The 27,263-nt window shown below is 38.0% G+C and overlaps 1 protein-coding gene across 3 annotated transcripts; it reads left to right on the top strand.

The window, feature by feature from the left end:
- Window positions 1-2,980: 2,980 nt before the first annotated feature.
- On the top strand, window positions 2,981-25,720 carry BTBD10 (BTB domain containing 10; the record flags this gene model as incomplete). 3 transcript variants are annotated; one of them, XM_082000756.1, is made up of 9 exons in its annotated part: window positions 2,981-3,175; window positions 10,748-10,903; window positions 17,031-17,224; window positions 17,900-18,185; window positions 20,470-20,572; window positions 21,316-21,436; window positions 22,180-22,377; window positions 23,811-23,921; window positions 25,410-25,720. In XM_082000756.1, 9 exons carry the CDS (start codon window positions 3,075-3,077, stop codon window positions 25,718-25,720), a joined length of 1,581 nt encoding a protein of 526 aa, XP_081856882.1. The 3 variants fall into 3 exon arrangements, with proteins under 3 accessions (XP_081856882.1, XP_081856884.1, XP_081856883.1); XM_082000758.1 differs by lacking the exon at window positions 10,748-10,903; XM_082000757.1 differs by lacking the exons at window positions 2,981-3,175; window positions 10,748-10,903 and adding an exon at window positions 11,164-11,288.
- Between the last annotated feature and the right edge of the window lie 1,543 nt (window positions 25,721-27,263).

Raw genomic sequence — 27,263 nt, 5'->3', positions numbered from 1 at the left:
TCCACAAAAAATGCTTGCTTTATTGCCCACAGTGTGAATCTATGCAAAAAAAAAAAAAAAAAAACCACAGCTGAAACATTCTTTTCTATTGCAGAAAAAAAGTGGATTTGCAGAAGTGTTTAAAAATTAATCAGGAGGACTAGTTAGTTACTTTACAGCATTTGCTAATTAAAATCTCTATTCAATCTATCAATTGAATATTTCAGTTAAATTCTTTCAATACAGAAAAGCATCAAAATATTACTTATGGTCTTATACGTTTGTTAAAACCTGAAATAAAATTGATAAATACATTTGTTTTGATAGCACTTTTGTGCTGACTATACAGTGGTCAAGAAAGATAATTGGCTGCATTACAGCAAATGTTTCTTAGGGAAGTGTTACTTGTTAAGATCCTGCTGAGTGGAGGATGGAGGGAAGACTGCTGCTTGTTCACAAGTTCATAGTGTGACATGTTTGGAACTGTATTAGAAGTTTCACAAGATGTGGCTTTGGATGCTTTCAGATTGTTTTATCTTCTTTTCATACCTGTGCTCTGGTTCTGGGTTGTGTGCATGTCCGGTACTTCATCAGTGATGCTGCTGGGGTTTGTCATATGCTTTAAGCTGGGAAAAGGGAACACTGTTGTTCATGAGGGGCAGTCCCATTTGTTTGTTCCTGTCCTTCTATGTCACCTATTGCTTGTAATGGCTTAAGCATGTAGCTGCATAGCAAAGCAGATTGAAGAACCGATCCTAGCAGACTGAGGAATTGATCCTACTTAAAACAGTCTTTTTCTTTGAAGTGTATGTGAATCTATACCCTCCTGCTGAATCTGTTTCTTTCATTAAATGAAAGATGGGGAGAAGGCAGAAAGTGTGAGAAAATTGAAGATAGTGACTTTAAATTGTCCATTCAGCTGCAGTTCTCATAAAAACAGGCACTTTTACATGTCTCTGCAGTCCGAAAGCTAAATTAAAATACTGATATCTTAATGAAATGAGTAAGAACTAGCTGCTGGATGACAGCCTGTTTCTGATAAGGCACCTGCTTTGGTACATACCTGAGAGAGTTAGGTGTTTATAAGTCTCTTAGATTGTTTTAAACAGAAGAGAGAATTTGTGGAAGCAAATAAAAGCTTGAAAAGAACGTGTGGTGCTAAATGAGCCCATCACTGTGGTGCTTCAGCAAATACTGAGTTGAAGCAGGACCCTGTAGTAGTCAGTAGCTGGGAGTGACTGCAGAATTGCTGGTCTTCCCTTTTTTGTTCTAAACCGTGTTGTTGCCACAAGTAGTAAGACTCGCTGTATATCTTGCTTGAGTGACTTAGTCTAATGAACACAATTTGTTTCAATTCAAGATAAAAGATATCTTTATTTTTGTATTGTTTGTGTGTGAAAACGGTACATTATGTTGCACCTGAGTTCTGAATGACTGCTGAAGTAACTCACGCCTGGACTTATAAACTAGCCTTCCTTCCCTTGTCTCATTAACAATACTGTTCTGAAATAGGTTGTAGGTTTCTCCTTGTTAAGCATCTAAACACACCTGATAAATGTGTGTAAATCCTATAACCTTCTCTGTTTGTGTAATATCATCACACATTGACCATGCCTTGATAACCTGAATTTCCAGGTAATACACAATGAAATGCTTTTTGGGGCTTTTTGCTCCCCCTCCCCCCTTTTTTTTTTGTTCATGAGAAAGTTGAGTATTTCCTGTAATTTTAAATAAAATGCTTTTTCCTTTCCTGACTCTATATAGACACCTGACCGTGAGTCTTCCAATCAAAGTGTGTTTACTTACAGAAACTGTAACAGGAAAAAACCCAACCCTGTGGTGGAGATTGTATACTTGGTATAAAATCTGTTTTCTTTGTTAGAATTGAACATGAAGGAAAAACTCGTATGCAACTAACACTTTTAAGAAGCTTGTTCTCTACCATTCCCCTGCAATAAAAATTTTTGGGTCTAAATTTAGCTAAGAGAATCTAAATTTGTCAGAAGAGCTTTTCTATTTTCCATGACTAGAGGGACATTTTATTTGAGAAGCTACCTTGTTTTAAAGAAGTCTCAAATCCTTTGGGACTCGCTTCCAAAAAGGATACGTTTCATTGAATGTAATAGAAATATAATAAAGGGATGTGTGTGGAGAGACGATGTTTCTAAAATGCTTAGGTTAAAATTTTAGAGGAACATTGTATGCTTATCTTTCCATTACCTAGTAGGCTTATCTGTAATTCGATTTTTTCCAGATGCTGTACAATCAACAGCTGTTCACTTGTGGCTACTTTTTTTTTTTGTAACCAGCTCATTCTGAACTGTACAACTCTCTTGACACAAGTGTCACTTATAGGTATGACTTGAACACCAGTCATTTAAGATTGGCTATCTTTATTGACAGTCACAAGGTATTTTATCTATGAGTGAATTTTAGTGGGAGTTGAACATAATACTGGATCCCAATCAAAAAAGGGTAGGCTAATAATGTCTATTTTTCTATTAAATTTTTGTGACTTCTGCAAAAGTCCGTGAAGTTGGGCTACATTGAGTGTTTCTAAGTATTGCTGTTGATTCCATTTTGGAATAAGGACTCAGCTATAACTGTTCGTTAATCTTAATTCTGTTTTCCTCTTGGGCAGCCATTCAAATTGTAAAACTGCTGGTCTCTCTCCTACAGTTGGGAACTTTCTTTGAATTAACTTTATACATTTGAAAGAAAATTATGTGTTTGCCTTGTGTTTTATAACCAGTGACTTTCTGTTTGGACACAGGGAAGTTAATTGTGGCAAGCTTGAAGATGTCTGCCAACATTTATAGAACTATTTTTCTTATAACAAAATAATCTTTTAGTGCAGGTATCAGCAAAATGTATAGAAGATTATTGTCATGCAATTTAGAAGTTGTGCTTCAGTATATCCTATTTTCTGTCTTCTTTATTTAAAGAAGCAAAACCTAACCACACTAAATTCTGCATGTCTAATTTTTTTTTTTCTGTGTGGTATTATTTAAAGGTAAACACTGCTCTCTTAATGTAGGTTGTGAGTGCTGCATGTGTGCTTTTCAGAGCAGTAGTGTGAGGAAGCTGGCAGTGGAATGGCAGGACGGCCTCATCCTTATGACAGTAACTCCAGTGATCCAGAGAATTGGGATCGGAAATTGCATAATAGACCTCGTAAACTTTGTAAACATTCAAGGTAGGTGCTGTGTACCATCTATTGCATCTCAAAAATTACAATAAAAGTCCATTCTAAAGGCTACTGTATCTGGTTGTGGCAAGTCCTGTCATAAATTTTGTAGTTCTTCTTAAAAGGAACACTTCTTAATTATTTTAAAAGATATTTTCTAACATAACTGATTTGTCAGCTTCCCTAATCTGTGCATAGATTTGTTTTGCCACGGGTGGTATTTTAATCTTTTTTTAAAAAACTAAATACCGTGTGTGCATATCAAGACACCAGTTGAGTGGCAAAATATATGAATATTTTGGGAGTGCTTAGTAGGAGTTACTTCCTGTTCGTCACTCTTTAGTTTTTGGTACTCTGTTAAGTAGCGCACTTAAAATAAGGGCAACTTGTTCATGGTGATAACTAATATTTGCTTGCACGCTAGTGTCATACTTGATAGCACTTTCTTTGTAAAGCTGTGTGTCAGATCTTGCTTTTGCATCCCTTACTGTAAGAATGTTTTTTTTTAAATGCCTCGATTTGAAGACATTATGAAGTTAATTAGTGTTTTTCCAGCATATAGTGTTCAAAAATGAACTAAGTAAAGCAGTTAGTCACCTAGCAAATGTATGTGAAGAAGCATATTGCTGGAAGTATATATAAGCATCCAAATAAGTGTGTATCTTCCAAGTACTTTGCCCTTTTAGAAGTGCTAAATATAAGTAAAACATCTCTGTTAGCTAGCTAAAATTGTTAGTGATTTAAGCTTTCCCATTTGCAAGATGATGGGAAAAGAGCTAAGGAGCACATTCAATAACAGCAACTTACTTCACGTTTTTATTGTATAGATTTAGATAAACTGGACTCAAGTGTTGCCCAAAAAGTATTCTATGGGCAATTAATATTGTGGGTTAGTCCCATGTTATTAAATCTTAGATAATTGTAAGACATACAAGAGAGCAGGAAAAAAGAATGCACCAGTTATTAAAAGGCTCACAGGAAGACCCACATAATTATAGGCCTGTCTGTGATGTGAATAATGGAACGGTTAACACAGAACTGAAGAGTGTGGCTGGTGCTACTGGTCAATATAGGCTTATGGAATATAGTTTTGTACAGTTGACATTTTTATGAAGGTGATGGTGTCTGGTAGGTGGTTGATGTGTGCTTTTTACTTAGGATCAAAATGTGGCGCTGTATTGCAAATGAACAGTATAGGCATAATAGGGCGTTGTATGTGAGTTGGGGACTGTTCACTCTATAGGCATAATAGGGCGTTGTATGTGAGTTGGGGACTGTTCACTCTTGGGTCTCAGAGTGTTATTGTAAATGGGTGATTTATTGCTGAGTCCAGTTCATGTAGTTCATTTGTGATCCTGTGCTGCCTCCCATAACTGCTGATCTGGAATAAAACCTAAAACTGATATTGATGTAGATGACCCTTGATGGGGAGTTTTAAATAGTGAAAAGGACTCGTTAATAGCATGGGATCTGTGTGGTTTGATAAACTGAGTGCAAATAACCATACGTTCTTCATATGATTAAATACAGAGTTAAACATTTAGGAACAAAGAATGTAGGCCTTTTTTGTAGACTACATCAACTTGCAATCATTGTTAGTATTGGCACTGTAGAGAACACAGTCGTAATGGGTAGTCACTTGAACAGGAGTCTCCAGTGACTTCATATGGTCAAAAGGGCTAATGCAGCTGTTGGATGCATAGTAGAGTTATTGGAAGTCTGGTATCAGCAGTTCAAGGAAAGATTTTGATTAGAGGGGATTGTGAAGACTCAATCTTTTGAGACAGGGAAAACTCAAAGGTTAATTAATGACGTCTTGGTCAGTCTCTAAAGGTTCTTGCAGAAACAGCATTATGATGATGAGCTTTAGTCAGTAGGCAAATTTGTAATAAACAGTAGTAGTTGGAAGCTGAAGCTAGGTAAATCCAGGCCAGAGAAACAGTGCACGTGTCTAACCATGCATGGTCTGGTGTGGATTATCTATTTTGGGGAAATGTTTAAATAAAAAGCTGTGCAGCTTTCTGAAAAGATTATCTGATGCAGATAGCAGTTAACTCAAGGAAGTCTATGGCCTATGCCTTTCAGAAAGGCTGCTGTTGATCACTTTGTACCATCTGAATTCAAGGTTTGCAAATCAGGGTGAAATCTATACCTCTAGAATAATTGCAGCTAAGTTGCACATATTTCTGGCAAAACACAATTTGTATTCTCAATAAAATGATAAACAGCCAGCATTTTATGGAAGCTTTTAATGTGTATGGTAGGGGTATAGTATTCAAACTATCATCTGATTTTTTTTATTTTTTTTAATCGCAAATAATGTAGATCCATTTTTGAAATCTTTGAGAATCCAACTAATAGTTTGGGGTTGTAATATAATAAGGGATACAGTAAGAAGAAATGTTTTGTTACCTTGTTCCTCTGAGATACTTGATTACTTCAGAGAATCCAATTACTGGAAAATAGTGTACTTTATTCAAAAGCCTAGACAAAATAATTGGATTTTAGGTGGCTGAATATAGGCGTATTACTATAATTTCTGACTTAATTATCACTTTTTCTCTAGACAAGTGCAAGTGTTTGTGCAAAATGCGGTGTGAGGTGGGGAAAAAATGCTTTTGGAAACATAAGTTTTAATGATATAACTGGAACAGAACTACTTTGTTAAAAGATTTGAGTACTTTGAGTACTGCAGTCTTATTTGTCTTGCTCTTTCAAAATATGCCTTAATATCATAAGGAAAAAAAATACTTCAGGTTTGAAAAGTGTAATGGTGAAATAAGAAATTTATTACAACAAGGGAGTGATATTTAAGGTAGATGCTTAGCTTGTCACTTCTTGCTTTGTAGTGTTTAATCCTCCAGCCTTAACATTCTTAAAATAGCTTAGATAACTTTCTAGACTCATAGAAAACATACTCTAGGACTGTGAGCCATCCTTCTGTGTGTGAGGCTTATGTGGCACTAAGGATGGCCGCGGGACTCGGCCATCCGTTTGAGGCAAAGGACGTGTGGCAAAACTGTCTAAGGGAGTGCATGTATCAAATAGTTATGCAGGTTAGCATTACATCTTTTCTTTCTAGTTTGGTGAGTGTCCAATTTTTGAAACTTCTGGCAAGTTGTACCGTTGTTTTCTCTCCTCCTTTTTTTTACTTGTTCTGAGATGGGCAACGTAACAGAAAACTCAGAAGGGAGAGATTCAGAAAATAAAGACCAAAAATACAATGCAAATGGTCTCTGCTACAAATCTGAAGAGCCTGACAGGATGCAATTATATGGTGTTAAAGCTGACTGTAACTAATCGTAGAATCATAGAATCTTTGGGTTGAAAGGGACCTTTAAAGGTCATCTAGTCCAGCCTCCCTGCAGTGAGCAGGGACATCTTCAATTAGATCAGGTTGCTCAGAGCCCCGTCCAACCTGACCTTGAATGTTTCCAGGCATGAGGCATCCACCACCTCTCTGGGCAACCTGTGCCAGTTGTGAAATGATACAGTCAGTCTTGTTTGTGCAAGATATTACAAAAATCTTTGAGATGCTTTTTATTTATGTACCAAATAAGATGGAAGAAAACTTTCAAGAACCGTACATTGACCGAACGGTGGCTAAGATTCAAGTAAATGGTCTCTGAATTCATATTTTCATCATTAAGTATTGCTGTTCTGTATTTTCTATTTAATTTTTCATTGGTTATTAGCTTCCCACATGTAATTTCTCTATAGTGATGTATTTTTATTGTTGTTGGAAGACTTTAATTCTAATTGTGTTGTACTAAGTGCTTTCTCTGGAGTTGTCATGAATAATCCGTGGCTTAAATTTGCCTCTTCCTTAAGGTTTGTCCTGGATTTAATTATCTAAATCTGCTTCTGTTTTAGTCCCATTTGATAGTTCCTTGTTTGTTCATTCTTTTTAGATAGTATTAGATTCAAAGTCGTGCCTGCCCCTACCTGCATTAATGAACAAAATGTCTGCGCTGCGATTCTGTTGTCATGACTCTTGAACCTCTTGACTCTTTGAAAGTATTCAACTTCTTTGAAAAATTTTCCATAGATGACAAGTTATTGTGCAGATGCTAAATGCTGAGAATTTTTTTCCCCTAATATTAGTTTTGCATGCTGTGAGGATGCATTCGTGGGTTGTGAATGGAAGTGCCACTTGCCTCAGCATTTTGTAAGTACATGAAGCATCCCCAGAAGGATACTTTTCTCATCTCTGGAATGATACCAGAATGTATAATCTGTTTTCCACTGCAGGACAGGCTTTATTTCTCTTCATGTAAATCGGATTTCTGCAGTTGAACATTTTTATAGCATGGAGTGGGCCATAGTCTGTGTGACAGGAAAGTAATTAGGCCTACTTTCGCCATGGGCTCAGGTCACAGTCTGTGAACTACCGTGCAACATCTGCTTTAAGTTAACTGTGTGAGGTTTAATAAGGCCAAGTGCCGGGTCCTGCACTTGGGTCACAACAACCCCATACAGCGCTACAGGCTTGGGGAGAAGTGGCTGGAGAGCTGCCGGGTGGAAAGGTACCTGGGAGCACTGGTTGACAGACGGCTGAACATGAGCCGGCAGTGTGCCCAGGTGGCCAAGAAGGCCAACAGCGTCCTGGCCTGTGTCAGCAATAGTGTGGCCAGCAGGAGTAGGGAAGTGATTGTACCCCTGTAGGCGGCACTGGTGAGGCCGCACCTCAAATACTGTGTTCAGCTTTGGGCCCCTCACTGCAAGAAGGATGCTGAGGTGCTGGAGCGTGTCCTGAGAAGGGCAACAAAGCTGGTGAGGGGTCTGGAGCACAAGTCTTCTGAGGAGTGGCTGAGGGAACTGGGGTTGTTCAGTCTGAAGAAGAGGAGGCTGAGGGGAGACCTTATTGCTCTCAACAACTACCTGAAAGGGGGTTGTGGTGACATGGGTGTTGGTCTCTTCTCCCAGGTAACAAGCGATAGGACGACAGGAAATGGCCTCAGGTTGCACCAGGGGAGGTTTACATTAGATATTTGGAAAAATTTCTTCACTGATCGAGTGGTCAAGCATTGGAACAGGCTGCCCAGGGAGGTGGTGGAGTCACTCACCATCACTGGAAGCATTCAAAAAACATGTGGACGTTGCGCTTCGGGACGTGGTTTAGGGGGCATGGTGGCATTGGGTTAACAGTTGGACTTGATGATCTTGAAGGTCTTTTCCAACCTTAATGATTCTGTGATTCTGTAAATGCAAACATGCCTGCTTTTAATTGCAACCTGGTATCAGCAGATCAAGATCTCTTTATCTAGATTTTACTGGCACCAGCATATAAAGCTGTCAGAAGAAACCAGGATGGGCTGGGAAGAGGTGTTCTTGGAATCTAGCAAAATGGGCTGCACTTGGTGTGGTGGCTTTCAAAAACACCTTACAAAAGATCGGTAGTGGTATCTAAGGTACAATGAGTGGTCTTAAACAGTTGTTTGTTCCTTTTTTTTCTCCCCCTTCCTTTTTTATATCCTTCATTTCTGAAATGGCAGCTTGCAAACACTTTCTGAGCAGAAGCATACACTAAATCCTCATGAACCTCTCCAGCACACCACTGACCTTTTCCAAATATCATTAGATACTATTTGTGGTGGACTTTAGCATCATGCAAAACTTGATCAGACCCTGACTTTGAATTAAGACACAAAGCACTTTAGAGGTGAAGTGATTATGTGCAGAACTATCATACCCTGGAATTTTTATTGACAACTCTTTTCTGTATTGCTATCTGCTCCTTTCTTATCTGAGAGTAGGAACTATAATGACTATATACAGGTTCAGTAAGTTTTTGGAGTTCTTTTGCATGTGAACTTTTGAAGCTGGTTTTTAATAGATGGAGGTATTTCACAGTTCCAAGGAGAATATGCTTCTGAGTTTCTTAAACTTTGATTTTTTTTTTTAACCTAAATCCTGTTTTGAAAATAGAGTAGGAATTGATATATAAATAAAGGCAACCAGTATTCTTTCATGGAGGTCATGTATTTGGGTAGCTTGACAGAAGTCATAAGGTGTGAATGTATACCTACCTAAAGGTTAATTCCGTGCTGCTTGAAAATTCACTTTGGCAGCTGAAGACTCATGGCAATTTTTTTTTTGTTGTTTCCATCCTGAGGTGGAATTGAACTACTAAGAAATATATTACTCATGGTGGAGAGATCCCAGTGAAGACCAAAATTATGTGAATAAGAATTTTGGAGCAGGAGTATGTTCACAGAGTTGCTGTGTTGAGCTGAGGGAAGACCCTGTAGCACTCCCCAGATGAAGCAGGGAGAATTTTTTTCAAGGGCTTCCTTACTGGAGGTGGAGCCCCAAGTTAAGCGTGACTGCTGGGTTATGCTTCTACAAGATTTTGGTGGATGCAGGTCCTGGCCTGAGGGGTAGTTTTGTGGGAATCGGGAGTTCATCCATCCATGGCATGTTTTTTCTACCTGAAAGAGGACTAAAGGAGAACAAAACATGTTAATTTCTGTATAGAGAAAAGACCCCATATAGGGAACCAGTGCTGAAAGAACCTGGGTACAATTGCACTTTTTCTTGCTGCTGGAGGTCAGTTCTGTTGGAGGCAAAAAAATGCCTAAGAAAGCAAGCATGCTGGAAAAACCTTCTATATAGCTGCTTATAGCTGTGTCTTTCATGGCTTATTTTGAAGGGAAGAAAAGTCTAATGAGACTGTGATGGTTTTTCTACCCCTGGGGCATGGAGAGGGTGGTTGTGCGAACCTTCAAAAAACCCTAAAAACAGGAGAAAATTCACTGGTTCAGGTAAGTGAAATTGTGTTGGCAGAAATTTTCCTTCCATGTCTAAAGAGCTGACTCTTCAATCTAGAATGCCGATGCTCTTCTGCCTGTCTAATCACAAGTGTCTTGTTTTTCTTACTGACTTCCTCTTTATAACAGCAACCTTTTGCTGAACAATCCCCCTTATTCCTTCAGCTTTCATCATATTTTAATTTCCACCCTACCACTTACAACATCTTGATTTTTATTTATTGTAAGGCTTGCTTTTAAACTATTCCTCTAGTGTATTGTGGCTCCTTAAAACAGCCTACAAATTCTAAAAAGAATCATTTAAAAAGAGCTGTAGCATAATGCTTACTTATCTTCCCCCAAAGAAAAAACCTTTAGAAAATTTTATCCTGACGTGTATTAATTTGCTTTGTTGCTTTTTGTGCTCGGTGGGCTTGACTTTTTGTCAGGCATTTGATGACCTATTGATGTGAAGATGCACTACATCAGGACTTGGTGAATTGATTTCTGGTCAGTAGGCATACTGATTAGTGTAATTATATACTAATCTTTAGGTTGTCATAAAGCATAGTACATTTTTCCTGGCTTAGACTTGCTAGAAAAGGGATGTTTGTAGTTAAAAAATGGAGGCTGTACTGCCTTGTTCTCAAAAGGCTATCACTGTACTTCTTTATGAACTCAGTCAAAGGTGAATTCATTTTAAATATTAATTGGGGCAGACTACAGGAACAAATTCACCGTCCCCTGAAACTCGCACGGGTTTGTCTATCTTGAACGATCGCGAACACGAATGAGAGATGTGACAAGAGAAAGTTAGCAATAACCTTTTCAGATGTGGTGTTTGTGTGCTGAAACCCGACAAGCTGGCAGGACTAGAAATAGCTTGGCAGATGGTACTTGGCACGGTACCGAGCAGCTCTCCTCTCGCGCGCTCCCCACCCTGCCTGTCAATCGCGGTACCCAATGGCTGCCTAGAGATGGGGAAACGGCAAGTATGAATTCAGCTCACAGGAGGCTGCGAGGTCAGACGTCAGTATTGCACTACGCATGGCTGAGTCAGTGACTGAGAGAAATTGAATTGAATTAATACCTAGAGAGGTTTGCGTCTTTGAACGCTTAATGGACTGTATAGCTACAATCTCTTATCCTTGAGGGGAAGATGATGGAGGAAAAAGTAAGGCTCGCTGATGGTGCAGTGAACTACTGAAGAAATGATGGAAATACCAAATATGCTGAACTTAACAAGTAATGCCAAAGGATGCTGATCTGGCTTTCAAAGCTGTCTTCTTGGAAGGAACAGAATTCCTTTGTGCTCTGATTTCAAAATTATTTCCATGCTTTTGTGTTTCCTCCCTGATAGATACAAGAGGAAGGTGCGTATCTATTAACAGGAATAATCTGTGGGCATTATTCAGGAGAATAATGAGGAAAAGCAAAAGTACTGTCCTTTGTGTGCACTGGTCAATTGAAATGTCTGCTGACAAAGAACAGAATTAAGGGGGAGGAAGAGGGGCATAAGCATTGTCATTGTGTAAGTCCTAGCAATGTGAGCAGAACAGATTTCCTTTCTTCTAAAGCCTTATAGCATTATATCTGTAACTTAGTGTATAGATAAAGCTCTGTAGCCCTATTCTACAAGTGTTGATTATGTGAACTGTGCTAGGAAAGGGTTGGATCTAAGTTTATATTTTAGGAAGAGTTAGTTAATACAAGTTTTAGAAGATAAAGGGAGAAAAAAGGGTAAAAATCTTTGTTAATATTCTACTGCTGTGTCCTTTTCATTTAGATAAGGTTTTAGGGTGGTTTTGGGTGTAATAAGTATATTGATTTAGCACCATAATTCTGTGTAGACAAGAGCCTGTTTTATAAAACAAGTATTTTTATTGGCGGTATTCATTAGGATGCACATGAAGTTTTTGTATTGGAATCCATGCTAATTGTTTGGCAGTAGAATTAATTCAGTTTAATGACTTTTTTTAATCATTAGTAATATATTCAGAGCAATATGTTGTTATGTATAAAGACAAACTGAAGCTCTCCTTCCACAGATGACTCCAAAGCATCATTAAATTGAAGAGCATTTACACTTTTTAAAAACAACTCTTCCCTTACTGCAAAAATGGGAAGCATACCAGTATGACATGTGTGCCATTTTGATGGTATTCTTTGTCTTCCTTTACATCATATTAAATAGGTTTCCTTAAGTAAAGCCTTGAGCTTATTTGGTTTTCTTTGTGAGGCAGCTGTGTTTAAAGAAAATGCTTCTTCCCTTTACATAGGCAGAGCTTCCTTGATCCCTTACTGAAGGGGGGAAATAAATTTTACGACTGACCTAAAGTTCTTGAGTTGGGTGCAGTGCTAGTGTCCCAATGTTCCTTTGGAGCCAGGAAGATTGTCTAAATATACCAGTATTCATAGGGTTGGGTGGTTTGGGGTTCGGTGTCCGCTCCTCTGCCGCGCCCCCCCCCCCCAAAGTAATCGATAAAGCAAGACTCTCTTACCTTTCCTTTATAAACTTTTGGGTACTAGATGGTCTACATATATGAGATTTTTCCAGCTTTAGTGAATGAGGAAAAGCAGCTGTGAGTTTAAAATGTTGTGAGGTTTTTTCTTACACGCAGGAGAAAATTTTACCTATAGGCTGGTGTTGTGCCTCAGTCATTGCCCATGGTTTCCACGGCACAGTGCGCAGTTGGTGGTCATCAGCTGTGAAATGAATTGAAGTTGACATTGCAAATACTTCTTTTCATAATGAGAGAGATCTGAAACTATAATGACTTTCTTCCAGGCTTGAAGTAATGCCCTGTGCAGAGCACCATTCACTGTTGTAGGCTGAAATTACAAATTAATATGGTATGGCAGCCAGGTGCCACATGACACCAATGGCTTCCTGGCACTTTTAATTATCAGCGTTTGCTGCTGTTTGAGAAGTACTGGTGATTTATCTGATCTGCATAATGCTTCTGTGAATGACAATACTTCCTAACGGCTTGCTTGTTCTTGTAAATGGGACTGCTCTGCTTTTGTCACTTTTCCATCAGTGTAGGTAGGTAGCTGTGTGGACACAACTGTGGGATTCCCTAGTGGATGCCAGTTTGGCTTGCCTGCATTGCTGGGGACAGGTTTGTAGTTAAAGTTCCATTTTCTACAAATGTTAGGACTTCTTGAACAAAGTGCACTGCCAACTTAAGAAATGAGTATTTTAAAACTGTGGAGAGAAAGTGAATGTTTGGGTCTTAGTAATGCATGAAATAGTAACTCATAACAAGTTTTGCATCGCTGGTATGGAGGTGGAGGTTTTTTGTATTTCCCTGCAGAACCGTCCTCCTGTCCCCAATGGCCAACAAAGTTAAGGGGAAAAGTATAATATTGTTAACAAGTTCTATCAAAAAAATCAAAATTATTTGGTAGTTCTGATGTCTTCATTTTTTTGAACACTTGTAACTTCTTCTAAAGCCTCTTCACAGGAAAATGTAAGCCACGGGTCGTCTTTCATATGTGCTGGCCACAGATGTAGGTCCTTTTTCAGACTAACTGATAGAGTAGCTCAGTGACACAGTTTTCCTAGTCAAATACTGCAGGGTTAAGGTAGTGGCTGTCTCTTCGAAAATGCTGGATTCCACCACTTCATTTTCTCATTGTTCAAATTTAAACTCATTTTGGTTGTCTTGCTTATTGTAGAGCAAATCTGTATTTCAGTGGTAGTATTCATCTGAGTGCACATGCTGTTGAACAAATGGAACTTCAGATTTTGTCAGATATATATCCAACAGATCAAAGAAATAATTTTTTTGTGTGTGTACAGTGACTCAACAGTGATGAGGTTTAAGATTGACATTTTAGATGGCTGTTATTAAAATGAGTGAAGAATCATGATTCAGATGGTGCTATCTCAAGCCAAACTGCTTGAACTCTCAGAAATCTTGCAATTTTGGCTTGCATTTGCATCTTCTGGCTAATAGATCATGTGCCAGTCTTACAGAGAGCATTAATCTGTATATTAAAGGGAGGAAAGTACAACATAGAAGCAAGCAAATGAATGGTGTGGACAGCTGCAGTTTGAACAGCTCTTAGAAATTATTTACTAATCTGTTTCAGAAACAATTGATTTAATATTTAAGAATCCTGTCCTCCTCCAGCTGGCGGCCTCTGCCTCTTCTGGTAGTGCGGTGTGCTGACTTGATGGCTCACGTGGCCACGCTCCGAAGGGATGGACATGGCTGGCAGCAGGAGGCACATTAACCAGTGCGCGCTGCCCCTCTCCTCCCCGGCTCGCTGGCTGTACGTACCCAGGCAGAAGTAGCCCCAGTTCTGACCCTGGGAAGGTATAGCTGAAACAGTCGTGTCTGGTGTGTTTAGTCCTTTATTCAGACATGACTAAGGAGGAAGTATGATGCCAGCTGAGTCAGTGTTACTTCCTGTAGCACCTGTTTTTCTCAACTCCTGCAAAGAGATTATTAACTAGGGTTCACCCGACTTCAGTGTGAACTCTGAATCACTGCTTAGAGGGTAATGTGGCTTTAGATTGTTTTCTGGATTAAGAATCGCATTTTAATTGCCTTCTCTGTTAAAGGGTAATTCCTGTCTACTCTGCCAAAATGCGTGATAAGCCTGCATATACTTACAGGGGTTCAGTTTCATTTTCTAGTGTTTCCCTTATTTAAAGCAACTAGAGTGCTTTAGCTATTGAGAAATAGTGAGTCATACATTTTGATACTATAAAATGTGGCACTTGCAAACCTCTGGTTTCTCACAGCACGGTTAGGAATATTATCAGGGCTAGGATCAAAATTCTGCTTTAAAAAAAGGCCTGATCACATGGGGCTTTATTAGCATTTGCTGAGATATTTTGTCACAGGACTGCTATGTATGCGTTTGACACACGCACATACACATTCCCCCTACGCCGTTTGTGGGATAGTTGGTTATACCATTATGCGCAAATATAAACGCGCAGATGAGATACAGAGGTTCTTCTTAAAAAAAAAAAAAGTTTGACCACTTCTTGTGAAGTTTAGCTGTAGTAGTAATGAATATAATCATGTCTAAACAGGGCTCAGATTTTGGTTTCAAGTTTTTAATTATAGGCTGTAATCCACATCTCTGATAATTTGTGGGCATATTTTGTACCTGCTAAAATGGTTATGATTTGTAGGCACGTATATATGGAAGAAAAGGTACAAAGGCTTTCCTAAATTGTTGATGTTCTTGAAAGGGAGGCTTGCAGATCTCACTCTTGCAAACGTTTCACTTTCATAATATAGTGTTTACCTTTCTGTAATAGAGAAGTAAAACAAGTAAGGAGACACTTAGCCATCCTGAAATGCTATACATCTTAATACATTCAGAATTGCATTGGAAGTCCTTTTAATGAAAGTGGTTGGATCATCTTTATTCTTGACTGTAAATCTGAGCATTTCCAGCCATAATCAAGGCTTGCAGTTCTCTTAACTTATTCAATAGACCTTTGGCTGACTTCACATCCTAAAGATGCATGTCTTAGTACAGCATATTTTAAGCTTGGCAGGAAACAGTGTTGCAGTAGATTCTCTGCACCAAACTTCTGCTTTATCAGATAGGAGATCCTTCGCTCATTCAAATGGGGTGGGGAGAAGCTTGTGTTCCTTAGCTGAGAGGTATATTTCTTATTCTTTACACTGTGCTAACACTCATTTTGTGCCAGTGTAAACTGCATAAGGTCTATCATAACCTTTTTGTTTTGATTTAAGCTCCTCTTCTTACCAGTCACTGAAACCTGAAGCTGAAACATGTCATGCTAGAAGTTCACTTTTTTAATAGTCTTGATTTTTTTTTTAAATTCATAATTACTTCTAAGCAACTTAAAAATAGGACATTCTGCTCAACTTTCTTGAACAGTTCATGCTTTTGAAATTTGTTGTGCTTTTCTTAGCTAGGTCATTATTTTTACCTCTTTGTGTTCTTGAATCCTACAACATTCCTAGCAGTCATATTTAAGGTCTCTTGGTAAAAGTTGTGGGATTTGCAGGCTGCAAGCAAGTGGGACATTGAGGCTCCTGTGGGAAATGATGACCTTTATTTATCTGTCAGACTTTGTAGCTGTGCAGACGTCTGTCTCTGTTATCCAGTACCTGAGACTTTTGGAAAGTTCTTCAATTAAACCCATAAATAAGTAGTGTTGTCATGCCCACACTCAAAAGGCAAATAGGAGAGGAACTGATTTAAGAATTCCAGCAGGGTGCAAGGACACCGATAAGTCTGTGCTATCCTGATATAAAAAATTCAACAATAGCTGTTGCAAGTTGATAGTTAATTTTTTGATGGTTTCTGATAGTACTGGATCTTGAAACTGACCAGTTTTGTTGATAGGTTTAATAATTAATTGCAAAATGTAGTCAGTATCTTAACTTAAGGAATGTAACCTAACTTAATTACGGTCTAAAAAAAATCTTAAACTGTTAGGTTAAAATTTGCTAGTTTAGAACAAATGTCCTGCTTGTTAATGACAGTGCTGTAGGTCTTTGCTTTAGTAATATAGTACATGTGTTTGCTGTCTGATTTGTGGTGGCTTACTATTGTTCCCTCTGAGAGCAACTGAAAATTTTAAAAAGAATGAACAGAAATAAGCCCTTGGCTGGTGTGTCTTGATGTATCAACTAGTTTAAGGCTGACCACCTTTGTAAAGGGCAAATTGCAAAAAAACCCGAAAACAGTACTAAAAGCCTGTGCTCTGAGAAGGGTTTTCCGAAACAGGTTTCACTGGAAAAAATTACTCTTAATTTCATGGTTTGATTAGAACATTTAATTTAACAGTAAGAATCAAAATAAAATGCTCAATTGTATTTGACTCGTGTTCTGGAAGGAATTTTTGTGAATACAGGTTCACAGGCAAGCTCAACTGATCAGGCAGTGTCTCTGTAGGTCACACAGCAACGAACGGGTAATTCTTGCTGTGTACTTAACGTTCCAAATCATTGCATGTTTGTAAATGTAAACATGAGTACAACAAAGAAAATGGAGGTGGATAATATTAATCTTCATGACATGTACCTGGAGTGTGAATGCCTTTAAAATTTAAATGTATAATGTTTCTGAAATTTTGAAATGCTGAACATTTATCTTATTTCTGTTTCCAGCACCTCATCTCGTATTGCTAAAGGAATAGACTACACAAAAATGAGCCTCCATGGTGCAAGTGGTGGACATGAGAGATCAAGGGACAGACGCAGATCAAGTGACAGATCTCGTGACTCATCCCATGAAAGAGCAGAATCTCAGCTCACTCCATGCATCAGGAATGTTACTTCACCAACAAGACAGTATCATTCTGGTGTGTTCAGATCTATAGCATTTCAGGATTAAAATTCTTAATTTTAATCACTATTTTGTTAAAAGAATACAATAAAAAGTATTATTTGTTGATGCCACAACATACAGATTTCTTACATGTGCCTGGGGCTGGGACTACCCTTTATTGATAGGTCATAACTTTTTCTTCAGTCTGCAGTGTATATTCCTATATGATACTCTCATTTAGTTCAAATCACAATAACAGTCTAATTTTTTGACGATGATAATTGACTGAACACTTCCCCTTTACTTGGTAGGGTTTCAGTATTTAGGAATATAGGAAACACTTTTTTTTAAGTGACAAAACTTGGTTTGTTTCTTTGAACTACAGCACTAAACACCAACTGTGATGCATAGCTTCTGTGTTATGTTGAGTTGCTTTTTCAGTACAAGAATGCTAAATTTTTCTTGTAAAGGCTTTGGGGAGGTGAGGTGGCTTTGATGTCTAAGTGGCAGAAAACTTCAGGATCTCGTATATGGACAGTTACATTTGAAGGTTTCTTTAAATAAAATAGATTTAATTGAAAGAATTTGTATTTAACTTGTCAAGTTGCCATGTTTTGTGCCTGGAAAGACAAACTACATAGAGCTCATGTAAATCTATAATCTCCCTTTCTGTTTTTTTTTTTCTCCTTCCACCTTGTCCTACCTTAAGATCGAGAAAAGGATCATAGTTCATCTCGACCAAGCAGCCCTCGTCCTCAGAAGACTTCCCCTAACGGTTCCATTGTTAGCGTGGGGAACAGCAGCAGAAACAGTAGCCAGTCAAGTTCAGATGGGAGCTGCAAGGCTGGTGGGGAAATGGTATTTGTATATGAAAATGCAAAAGAGGGAGCTCGGAATGTAAGAACTTCTGAACGAGTAACACTCATAGTGGATAACACCAGATTTGTTGTAGATCCTTCTATCTTTACCGCACAACCTAATACAATGTTGGGCAGGTTTGTATTTTTTTTCTCTTTTTTGCCTTAATCTCTAACTGTAGAAGAGAGCCATAGATGCTTTGTAGATAGTAAAAACTGTTTAAATAGCTGTTGAACTCATTTTGCTACAGCTGATCTGCTAACATTTAATATTATCAAATTGCAAAGGTCTTTAAGTGAAATATCAGATGTAGGTTCTCCTCTGTATTTGGCAGAGATGCCAATAGATGTGTATTACCTAGAGACAAAAGCGTTCATAAGTGAATTAACATTTCATGATGTACTCATTTCCTTCTGTCTTGCTGGGCATTGATTCTGTATTCAGTCTGCCTCATTCCATCTCTTGTTTTTAAAGCTAGTTGCTTCATAAAACAAAGTAGTGAATATAGGTAGTCCCTTTCAGAATAGTAAGGAGGGAAACCTTGAAGGAATTTATTTTGCTTAATGGGGTTAGCCTGGCAACACTCAAGCTCAGCACGTTTATCTTCTGAAATGCTTTTTGGACAGAGTAATATCAAATAGGTACTCAGTATAACAGATTAGAGCCTCTCAGCAAAGAGACCTAACAAAATGGTCAATAGTTGAATGGAAGTCCACAATGTGTGTGTAATATTCTCTGTAGAAACTATAACAAGCAACACACTTAACATATTTACTTTGTGGGAAGAGATTCCATACGTTACATGTTCAAATACTGGTTGGTTTTGCATTGTCCAAATGTAGAGTGCACCACTTACAAACTTGGGGCAAGAAAGAAATGAAGGTGTATGTTTATGTCACTTTGGATTTGTCTGTTTCATTACAATGTGGCTGTTTCTCAGCCCATAAGGATATAATCATATTTAAAAAACATATATAGAGAGCTGTTTGCCAAGGGGCAGGTAATAAATATGATTAAAGAATTTCTGCTTTGCTTAAAACACCACTGTGTTGGATAAATAGTACCTTGGTTCCCTATTTTGTGAAGAGTTTCAGAGAAAGTAGAAAATGCTTCCTGTGTAAACTGTAAAGGGAAATAAATAGAAATAATAATTAATAGAACTAAATCATTGATGTAAGGCATTTGTATACATACAATATATGCATACATGTAAATATCCAGACTAACAAACTGGGAGAGTATCAGTGTGAAGTTATGTGGTGAAAAGTTTCCTTTTCCATGCCCAGCCTCAGAGTAAGTCGTGCTGGCTAATGCACTAGATTCTGTGTGTGTGTGTTGCTGAGCTATTGTCCCTTTGGGATTGGTTCAAGGAACAGGCTTATTTTATCTTCTGCTAATTCAAAAGTAGGTTAATAAAGATGTGGAAATACTGCTCTAAAGTGCAAGTTATTTATAAACCGACTTTCCCCCAGTGTCAGTTCACAGGACACTAAACAGGAACAGCTTAGCTAGTATGTTCTGGGAGGTAAAAGTAACTATAAGAAGAATGTATTATTTGCCTTAAGCTTATACCCTGTTAGACTGCCTTTTCCCTAAATATTATTTCTTGTCTTGAAGAGTGGCTAGAAAACATGTCAGATCATGAAGTGAAAAAAGTTACTTCGTTCTCCATTATAAATGCACACAGTACAACAACTCTGTTTCTTTGGGTTGTGTGTATGAAAGCAAAGCTTTGCCATCAGGGTATATTTGTAAGTAAAACAGAGTAGATGGCAATACCTTTTGTAAGCATAGGGCGTAATTCTGTATCAGAGGTGTATTTTTAAAAAAGTCAGATACTGTTTGGGGCTTGTAGTTTTCTCCTTAGCCTAACTTTCCTTGCATCCTATGAGGGAGAAATATGCTGTACATGCTACCCTTAAGTGCAGGTATCTTCTATCAGAATGTTATTTTAACTTTTGGATTAACTAAATCATTTAAATGAAATTGAGGTGAATCGCACGGAACACTAAGTTTTGTTTCTTAAACTACCTCAAATATCTTTAAATAATGAGAATTCCACAACAAAACCTGTTCTTCTGCTACATTACCATACAAATGCTAAAGATGACTTGTTTCGTGTTCCCCCCACCTTTGGGGTGGTGCCAGGAAGTGGCTTGGTCTTTTGTTTTGATCAAAGGATATTGGCAAGTTAAGACTGAAGAATAAAACTAGACTTCCCTGGGTTATACAACACTGCTTTCTATTTTCTAGTAGTCTTGCTAAACATAAACCAAACTGAACAGTGTACATACGTACGAGATAGAATAGACTGTTTTTTCCCTGCCATTTCAGTACAATTTTTGACATTTTACGTTTTAATTTAAAAAAAAAAAAATCATGGTAAAGAATTCTAACCAACTTACTTTTATTCTTGAGCAGGATGTTTGGATCAGGCAGAGAACATAACTTTACACGTCCTAATGAAAAAGGAGAGTATGAAGTTGCTGAAGGAATTGGTTCCACTGTGTTTCGTGCTATTCTGGTGAGTTTTCAGGGACAAGTACTGTTAGGACAAGCAGTACGAGTATTAAGAGGCATAACTTCTTGATTTAGCCTTACTTGCATATCTGGATTTTGTGGATGGAACAAATACTGTTCTTCTGTATTGTTCTCTAGACGGGAAAAAATGTTTGATATGAAAACACCCCTGGGTTTTCTAGACATGTGCATGTGGCAGCCAGGGAGAGAGAAAGCACACATGAAATGAACCACAAAACTACTGCCTGCCAGAAATTTGTTCACTTTCTCCTATGCATATAGTTCACCTAGTTCAGATATATTCAGCCGTTCTTGTGTTGAAAATGGATGAAACAGAGTACTGGAAGTTTACTTATGGCAGGTAACAGGACAAAAGCAAACTTCAGTCTGAGAAGAAAATGGCCTTTTATGTATTTTGTATCTACACAAGGAAATAGAGCTCTGTCAGCAGAATCGGAATAGCAAAAGCTGAGTGAAGTACAGATAAGAGACAGTGTACATGCACTAAAATGATCAGTATTGATAGTTGTCACTTCAGTAACAATTTTACCCAGAGCTCACTGCTCTGAAAGCAGCTCAGAAAATAGATAAATTTGAGGACAATAAAATTCACAAAGTTTAACATATGTTGCTCTCTTACATTTTCGGGGGTTTGGTTGTGGAGAAAGCATCATAAATGAAAGGATGAAATGTTTCTGTCAGTGCACGTTGAAGTGCATTGTGGTTTTGTTTGCTTCATTACTGTAGGATTACTACAAGACTGGAGTGATACGCTGTCCTGATGGGATATCTATTCCTGAATTGAGAGAAGCATGTGACTATCTCTGTATCTCTTTTGAGTATAGTACTATTAAATGCAGAGATCTCAGTAAGTACAGAATTTAATTAAAACAATTGTAATTATACAGACTAACTTAAGGAAAGGTGGGGGGGTGGAGGGGGATCAATTCCAAGTTGTATCCTTTACTGAGGTAAGGAACATGGCTGACACTACAGGAGCAAAATCCATCCTATGAGCTCATGGTGTTTGTGCAGTGCAGAGCCCAGCACAGGATCAAGCTGTGGCATTCCAGCTGTGAGATCTGCACGGGGTACCTGTTTCTTCACTGGCAGTGCTGTGACCTCACAGCGTGTCGCCTGCTGAGTCACATTCTTGGTGCACTTTGTTCTTAGCAGAAGGATTTAGCAGCTCATGCTATGAGGGTTTTGAGAGGCTTTGTTTTTAAGCTACTGCTTATGAGAAGCAGGGTGCATGCTCTACTCTTTCAGCAACTGGCTTAAAGAATGTTTCTTTTAGGAAGCCTGAGAGGAGTCTTAAAATTACCAAATGTTTAGCAGTAGTAAAACATGAAGGAGGTCTCCTCAGAGTCACTCCTCTGTCTGCCCAACATTATGTTAATATCTGCAGGACAGTCCTATTAGTTTGAACTTCTGGTGTAGCTTCTGGTAAACATTTGAAAAAGTTCTGATCTTAGACAGAATGGATTACGTATCTTTACAGCTGTCTGTAGTAAATACTACAAAATAAACAGAACTGCTGTGTTTCTTAGTCCTGCCTTCATTTTTTTAACCAAGCTTTCAAATGTGCCTATGCTTAAAACTTTGTTCCAGGTGCTCTCATGCATGAATTATCAAATGATGGTGCTCGCAAACAGTTTGAGTTTTATCTAGAAGAAATGATTCTTCCATTAATGGTAGCCAGTGCTCAAAGTGGTGAGAGGGAGTGCCACATTGTTGTGCTGACAGATGATGATGTTGTTGACTGGGATGAAGAGTATCCTCCACAAATGGGAGAGGAGTATTCACAAAGTAAGTTTATTTTCACTGTTTCCACCAAGCCACACTATGGTAGAGGTAGCAGTAAATGTGCTGATTTAACTTTTTTGTTCATAAGCGCTGTTCGCAAAGTCTTTACAACATTCCTAATGCCTCACAAAAAAAACCTGACTTTTGGTAGTTCTGCTTAGTATTTTGCTTCACAGAAGCATATGTTGCATGCTATGTTCAAACCTAATTTAAAAGAGAAGCTAATTTTTATTCTTAAGGTATTGTCAGTCAGTGAGTGAGGGGGAAGGAAATACTCTTTTTCAGAAAGAGCTTGATGAGAAAAATGGATCGGAGTCATGTTTACTGTGGGAGAACAACTAGATGTTTTTTTTTTTTGAGGAGGGAAAAAAAAAAAGTATCCATTAGTATTTTGGAAGTATAACAGTTTGGTGTATAGACGAGTTGAAGCACCTGTGAACGGAGTGCCCTTCCCTGCATGAGTGCTGTCCTTGTAGCTGAAAATGTTCTTTCAGTGTGAAAACTTGAATTTCAGGGTTTTGTGGGGGCATGTAAGAACTTGAGATATTCTTTGTACTCCAGTACAAAAAATCTTAAAGTATAAAATCTTAGAAGTCTCTTCAAAATATTAGTTTTGTTTGTTTTAACAAAAACAAACAAACCAACCACCAAAAACAAAAAACAAAAACCACCAAAAAACCCCACCCAACTGTTACATTTTTGGAGGGTGCAAACCTGCAGCCCTTCCTAAAGAAGGGAGTGAATATGGATGAAATGTGGCTGTTCTAATAAAGTAACACAATTGGCTCAGGTTTCTAGGACCTCTATGTCTCAAAGATGTCAATTAAAAATACCCCCTACCCTAAGTAATTAGTTAGGCACACACTTGCCTTTTTTACATTTATACTTTTCATGAACAGTAGACTTAGATGTCTGCAGCTGTATGGGATTGATGGCCCCAATGCCTTCTTTTAAGGTGTTATAATCTAAATTTCAAAGGTGTCCCTCTTGTTCTGCTTTGTAAGTCTGCGTTTTCTGAAACTGATTTGAAGATCTCTCTTATATAATGGCAAGCAGAATGGAAAGATTTTTTTTTTTTTAAATGTCTGCAGAAATTCCATCAAAAAGCAGAATAAGATTGAGATGCCTTTTTTGTGGAGGTGGGGTTGGGGAGTATATAATGTGGTTTTCACTGTGAATTGTCCTATTGCATTCCTAAACCCAACAGAAAAAAACCCACTTAAGTGTATAAAACAGACTAAATTTATAAGGAAAAAAGACATGTGCAACCAACCCATTTCACAGTGCTTTCAGCTGTTTTTCTCAAGGGTTCTTGAGTCTCTCCCCTATTCTGAAATACCAGAGTAAAGCAAAAGGGGGGGGGGGGGGAATCTTTGTGTTTTAAGACTAGAAGTTTAATCTTTGAATAGTTTTTCCTCATTAAAGTGTATTTTTAGTTATTTACAGCACAAAGTTGTATAGATTCTTCAAATACATTGAAAATCGAGATGTGGCCAAATCAGTTCTGAAGGAAAGGGGGCTCAAGAAGATCCGACTGGGCATTGAAGGTAAGAGAAGCATTGCTTACACGCTACCTCTTTGAGGAAGGTCTGCTTCACTTCTCTTTTTTTATGATCGTCTCTGCAGTTTTAAAACTAAGACTTGGTATTTTCTTTCATATTGATGTTAGATGATAAAAGGGCCAGAGGGGGGAGTGGTACTCAATAAGCAACTGGTCCAGCTAGAAAACCCTACTACAGGCTCATGACTGGTCTACAAGGTGTCTCTCACTGCTAGACCGTTTGCAGAGTAACTTAGGTGGTTTCTAACATCTTGCATCTCATGCCATTTGTCCTTCAGTTTTCATACAAAATCTTCTCTGTACTTTATTTGATGTAATGATGCTTTTTTTACAGCTTTGTATATTCTGTTCATGGTCTGGTGTCCTTTTCAGGGCTTGAAATGAAAAATTTTGTCTTGTGGCAGGTATATATTTTCTTTCAGGAAATAGAAAACTGTCAAATGGATCATTGAAATGCAAAGAAATACTAATCTGAAATAAACATGTTCTAAGTTAGGAGGCTGATCTGTAAAATCTCAGCCCTACTTTGCCAAAGACAACTACATTAAGTAGTCTTAAGATTTTTATCATGAAAGTAAAAACTGGGTTCCTCATGTTTCATTTTCTTTCTGATTGTTGCCCCAAATATTTAAAAATCCAGCCTTTATAATTTGCAAGATTTCAATCATTCAGTCACCAAAGTTGTCATAGTTACATTTGTAATTTGCCAACCAAAAGCAAATGCTTTTTAACTACCTGTGATTCCTAAAATAAGTAAGTTCAGTTGAACAAGGTGAGACCTTCAGCCTGACATGCCGTTCAACTAAATAAGAACTGGTTTTGTGTGTTGTGGTGGCTAATACCAGATTACTTCTGGGGGCGTTTCTTGTCTTAGACAAAAAACAACTGTTTGACTAAACTTTAATGCTAGTGCCCCATAATAATATGTAACTTTGTAGTAATGAAAAGCATTGCTTAGGCAGAGGGGAGAGATGCCTCGAACACAGTATAACCAGAATTGATAACTGGTCTAAAGTGATGTATTTTATCATTTGGGGAGCTGGGAGGAATGCAGTAGCATTCCACTTGAGAGCTTAAACCACAGATCAGAGTGACACTGTTCTCTACTTTTGAGATCCCATTTCCTGCTTTCTAGGTCATAGTGTTCTAGAAACAGCCAGGTGCCTTTGGCTGAAGGAAGGAGCGACTAGCTTTGCCTGGGAAGTTTGGAAGAGTTGTCTGGTGGCAATGTATGCCTTATCAATAGCACTGTAGCCTCTTTCCGTACAGTTTGGTTGTTAGTTAAACCACTGCCTGTGTGTTCTCCTTGCATAGGTAACATTAAGAACACCACAATGGCATCTCTTTCCATTCAGGATGTTGATGGTGATGACTGCTAATCTATGCTCTGCTTCCACAGGCTCCCTTTTTGTAGAAGAAAACCCTGAGCTAAACAGTGCAGAAGACATTAACTTCTGCTGTACTTGTTTCTTAGGTTACCCTACATACAAAGAGAAAGTGAAAAAGCGACCGGGCGGAAGGCCGGAGGTGATTTACAACTACGTCCAAAGACCATTTATTCGGATGTCGTGGGAGAAGGAGGAAGGAAAGAGTCGGCATGTTGACTTTCAGTGCGTGAAAAGCAAATCTATTACAAATTTAGCAGCAGCAGCAGCAGATATACCCCAGGACCAGCTTGTGGTAATGCATCCTACCCCCCAAGTAGATGAGCTGGATATTCTGCCTATTCATCCTCCACCTAGTAACAGTGAGATGGATACTGAGGGACAAAACCCACCACTCTGATCTAGACTCTTACTAAAACAAAAGCATGCTACTTTACTTTAAAGTGAGACTGTACTCAACTCATACTACACTGCAATTCCAGTTTTTTCCATTGTGTAACAGTGTTTAGGATATTGCAGTACAGACCTTTGAAAAGACCAAAGGGAGTACGTGATTGTTTTTGAAAGAGTACAGATCAAACATCCTGGGGTTACAGTTACGTACATGTATGTGTTTACCAGTAGGTTTGTGACATTGGTGATTTGTATGCTGGACTGTCCTCACTCTTAAGCCCATCAAAAACAATGGGATGCTGGTGACTAGTGTACATCGGTATTGTTACATTGGGGTTGGAATGCAGGATTGGAATTGATAGTAGCACTTTATAAATGGTTGAGAAATGGAATTTGAAGCCATTTTTTATAAATGTATTGCACAATACTAACAAAGTGCTTCTATCAAAAGTGTTAAATGTAAATAGTTTTGCTCTGAATAGATTGACCCTTTTAAAGTTACTGTATATGGTTGAGCACAAAACTACTTACTACTGGGTTTTTGGATTGAGGATGTGATTCAATAACCCATGTAACATCTTGTTAAACTCAAAGTTCTTTAGTGAATTTTTTCACTTGTTTGCAGCGTGAGCCATGTTCAAAAATTGTGAACAATGGATAGGGGCTTTATCTTAAATTCTGCCTTACCTTAATCTGTTCACAATTATTTATTTAATACATTTTTCATAAGAAGTGTCATGAAATAGGAAAATGCAAATTGTTCATTCTTCATTTATTAATGATTGTAAACAAGTTTTTCATGCAAATAAAGTTGCCATTATTTTAATGGGTTTGAATTATCTTGTGAATGAGATTGAGTATACAGATGAATTTTGAAAGTAGTTGCTTCTCTTTCCTCAGGGAAAGATGGTTAATACTAAGTGAAAAGCAAGTATTTCTTAAAGAGAAATTAGGTTATGATATAGTCTGACATAACCTGCCTTACTGGTGTGTTTATACTGGGAAAAACTTGATTCTGAGAGTAAGCAATAATAGCTTCTCTAGAGTAGTGACAAAGTCTTGTAAGTGTATGTATTGTAAGGCATGGGGTTTTTCCTCCCTTTTTTCCCCCAAGGCTAAGAAATGATAAATAGCAATTGTGTCTAGCATGCACCTTCAACAGGGTTTTATCAAATTTATTTATCAAAGTAAATGCTCCATCTTAGAACAAGGGAAACATTTATTTTAAAAATATTTAACTGTCTAATACATTACACTTTAACAATATTTATAGTAAAGGATTCTTACAAGAAAGAATAAACAGCTTTATGGTACAATTAGTATAAGAAATATCCACATGGGGACTGTTTTGCAGTGTAAAAACACACCATACATCTGAAATGGTCATTTGCATATAAAAGCTACCACTGATGCCAGTGAGTTGCACAGTGATGTAAAAAAAATTTCAAACAACAGAATCCAAAATATACAAGTATTGCAAGCTATACACAGCTAACCAAATCAACACAGAACACTGTAGCAGGTTATTCCACTTTGAAGCTACACATGGT

This window comes from Phaethon aethereus (assembly GCF_964289735.1).
Source record: "Phaethon aethereus genome assembly, chromosome: 5".
NCBI lineage: Eukaryota > Metazoa > Chordata > Aves > Phaethontiformes > Phaethontidae > Phaethon > Phaethon aethereus.
This window is presented reverse-complemented; position numbering and strand designations above follow the sequence as displayed.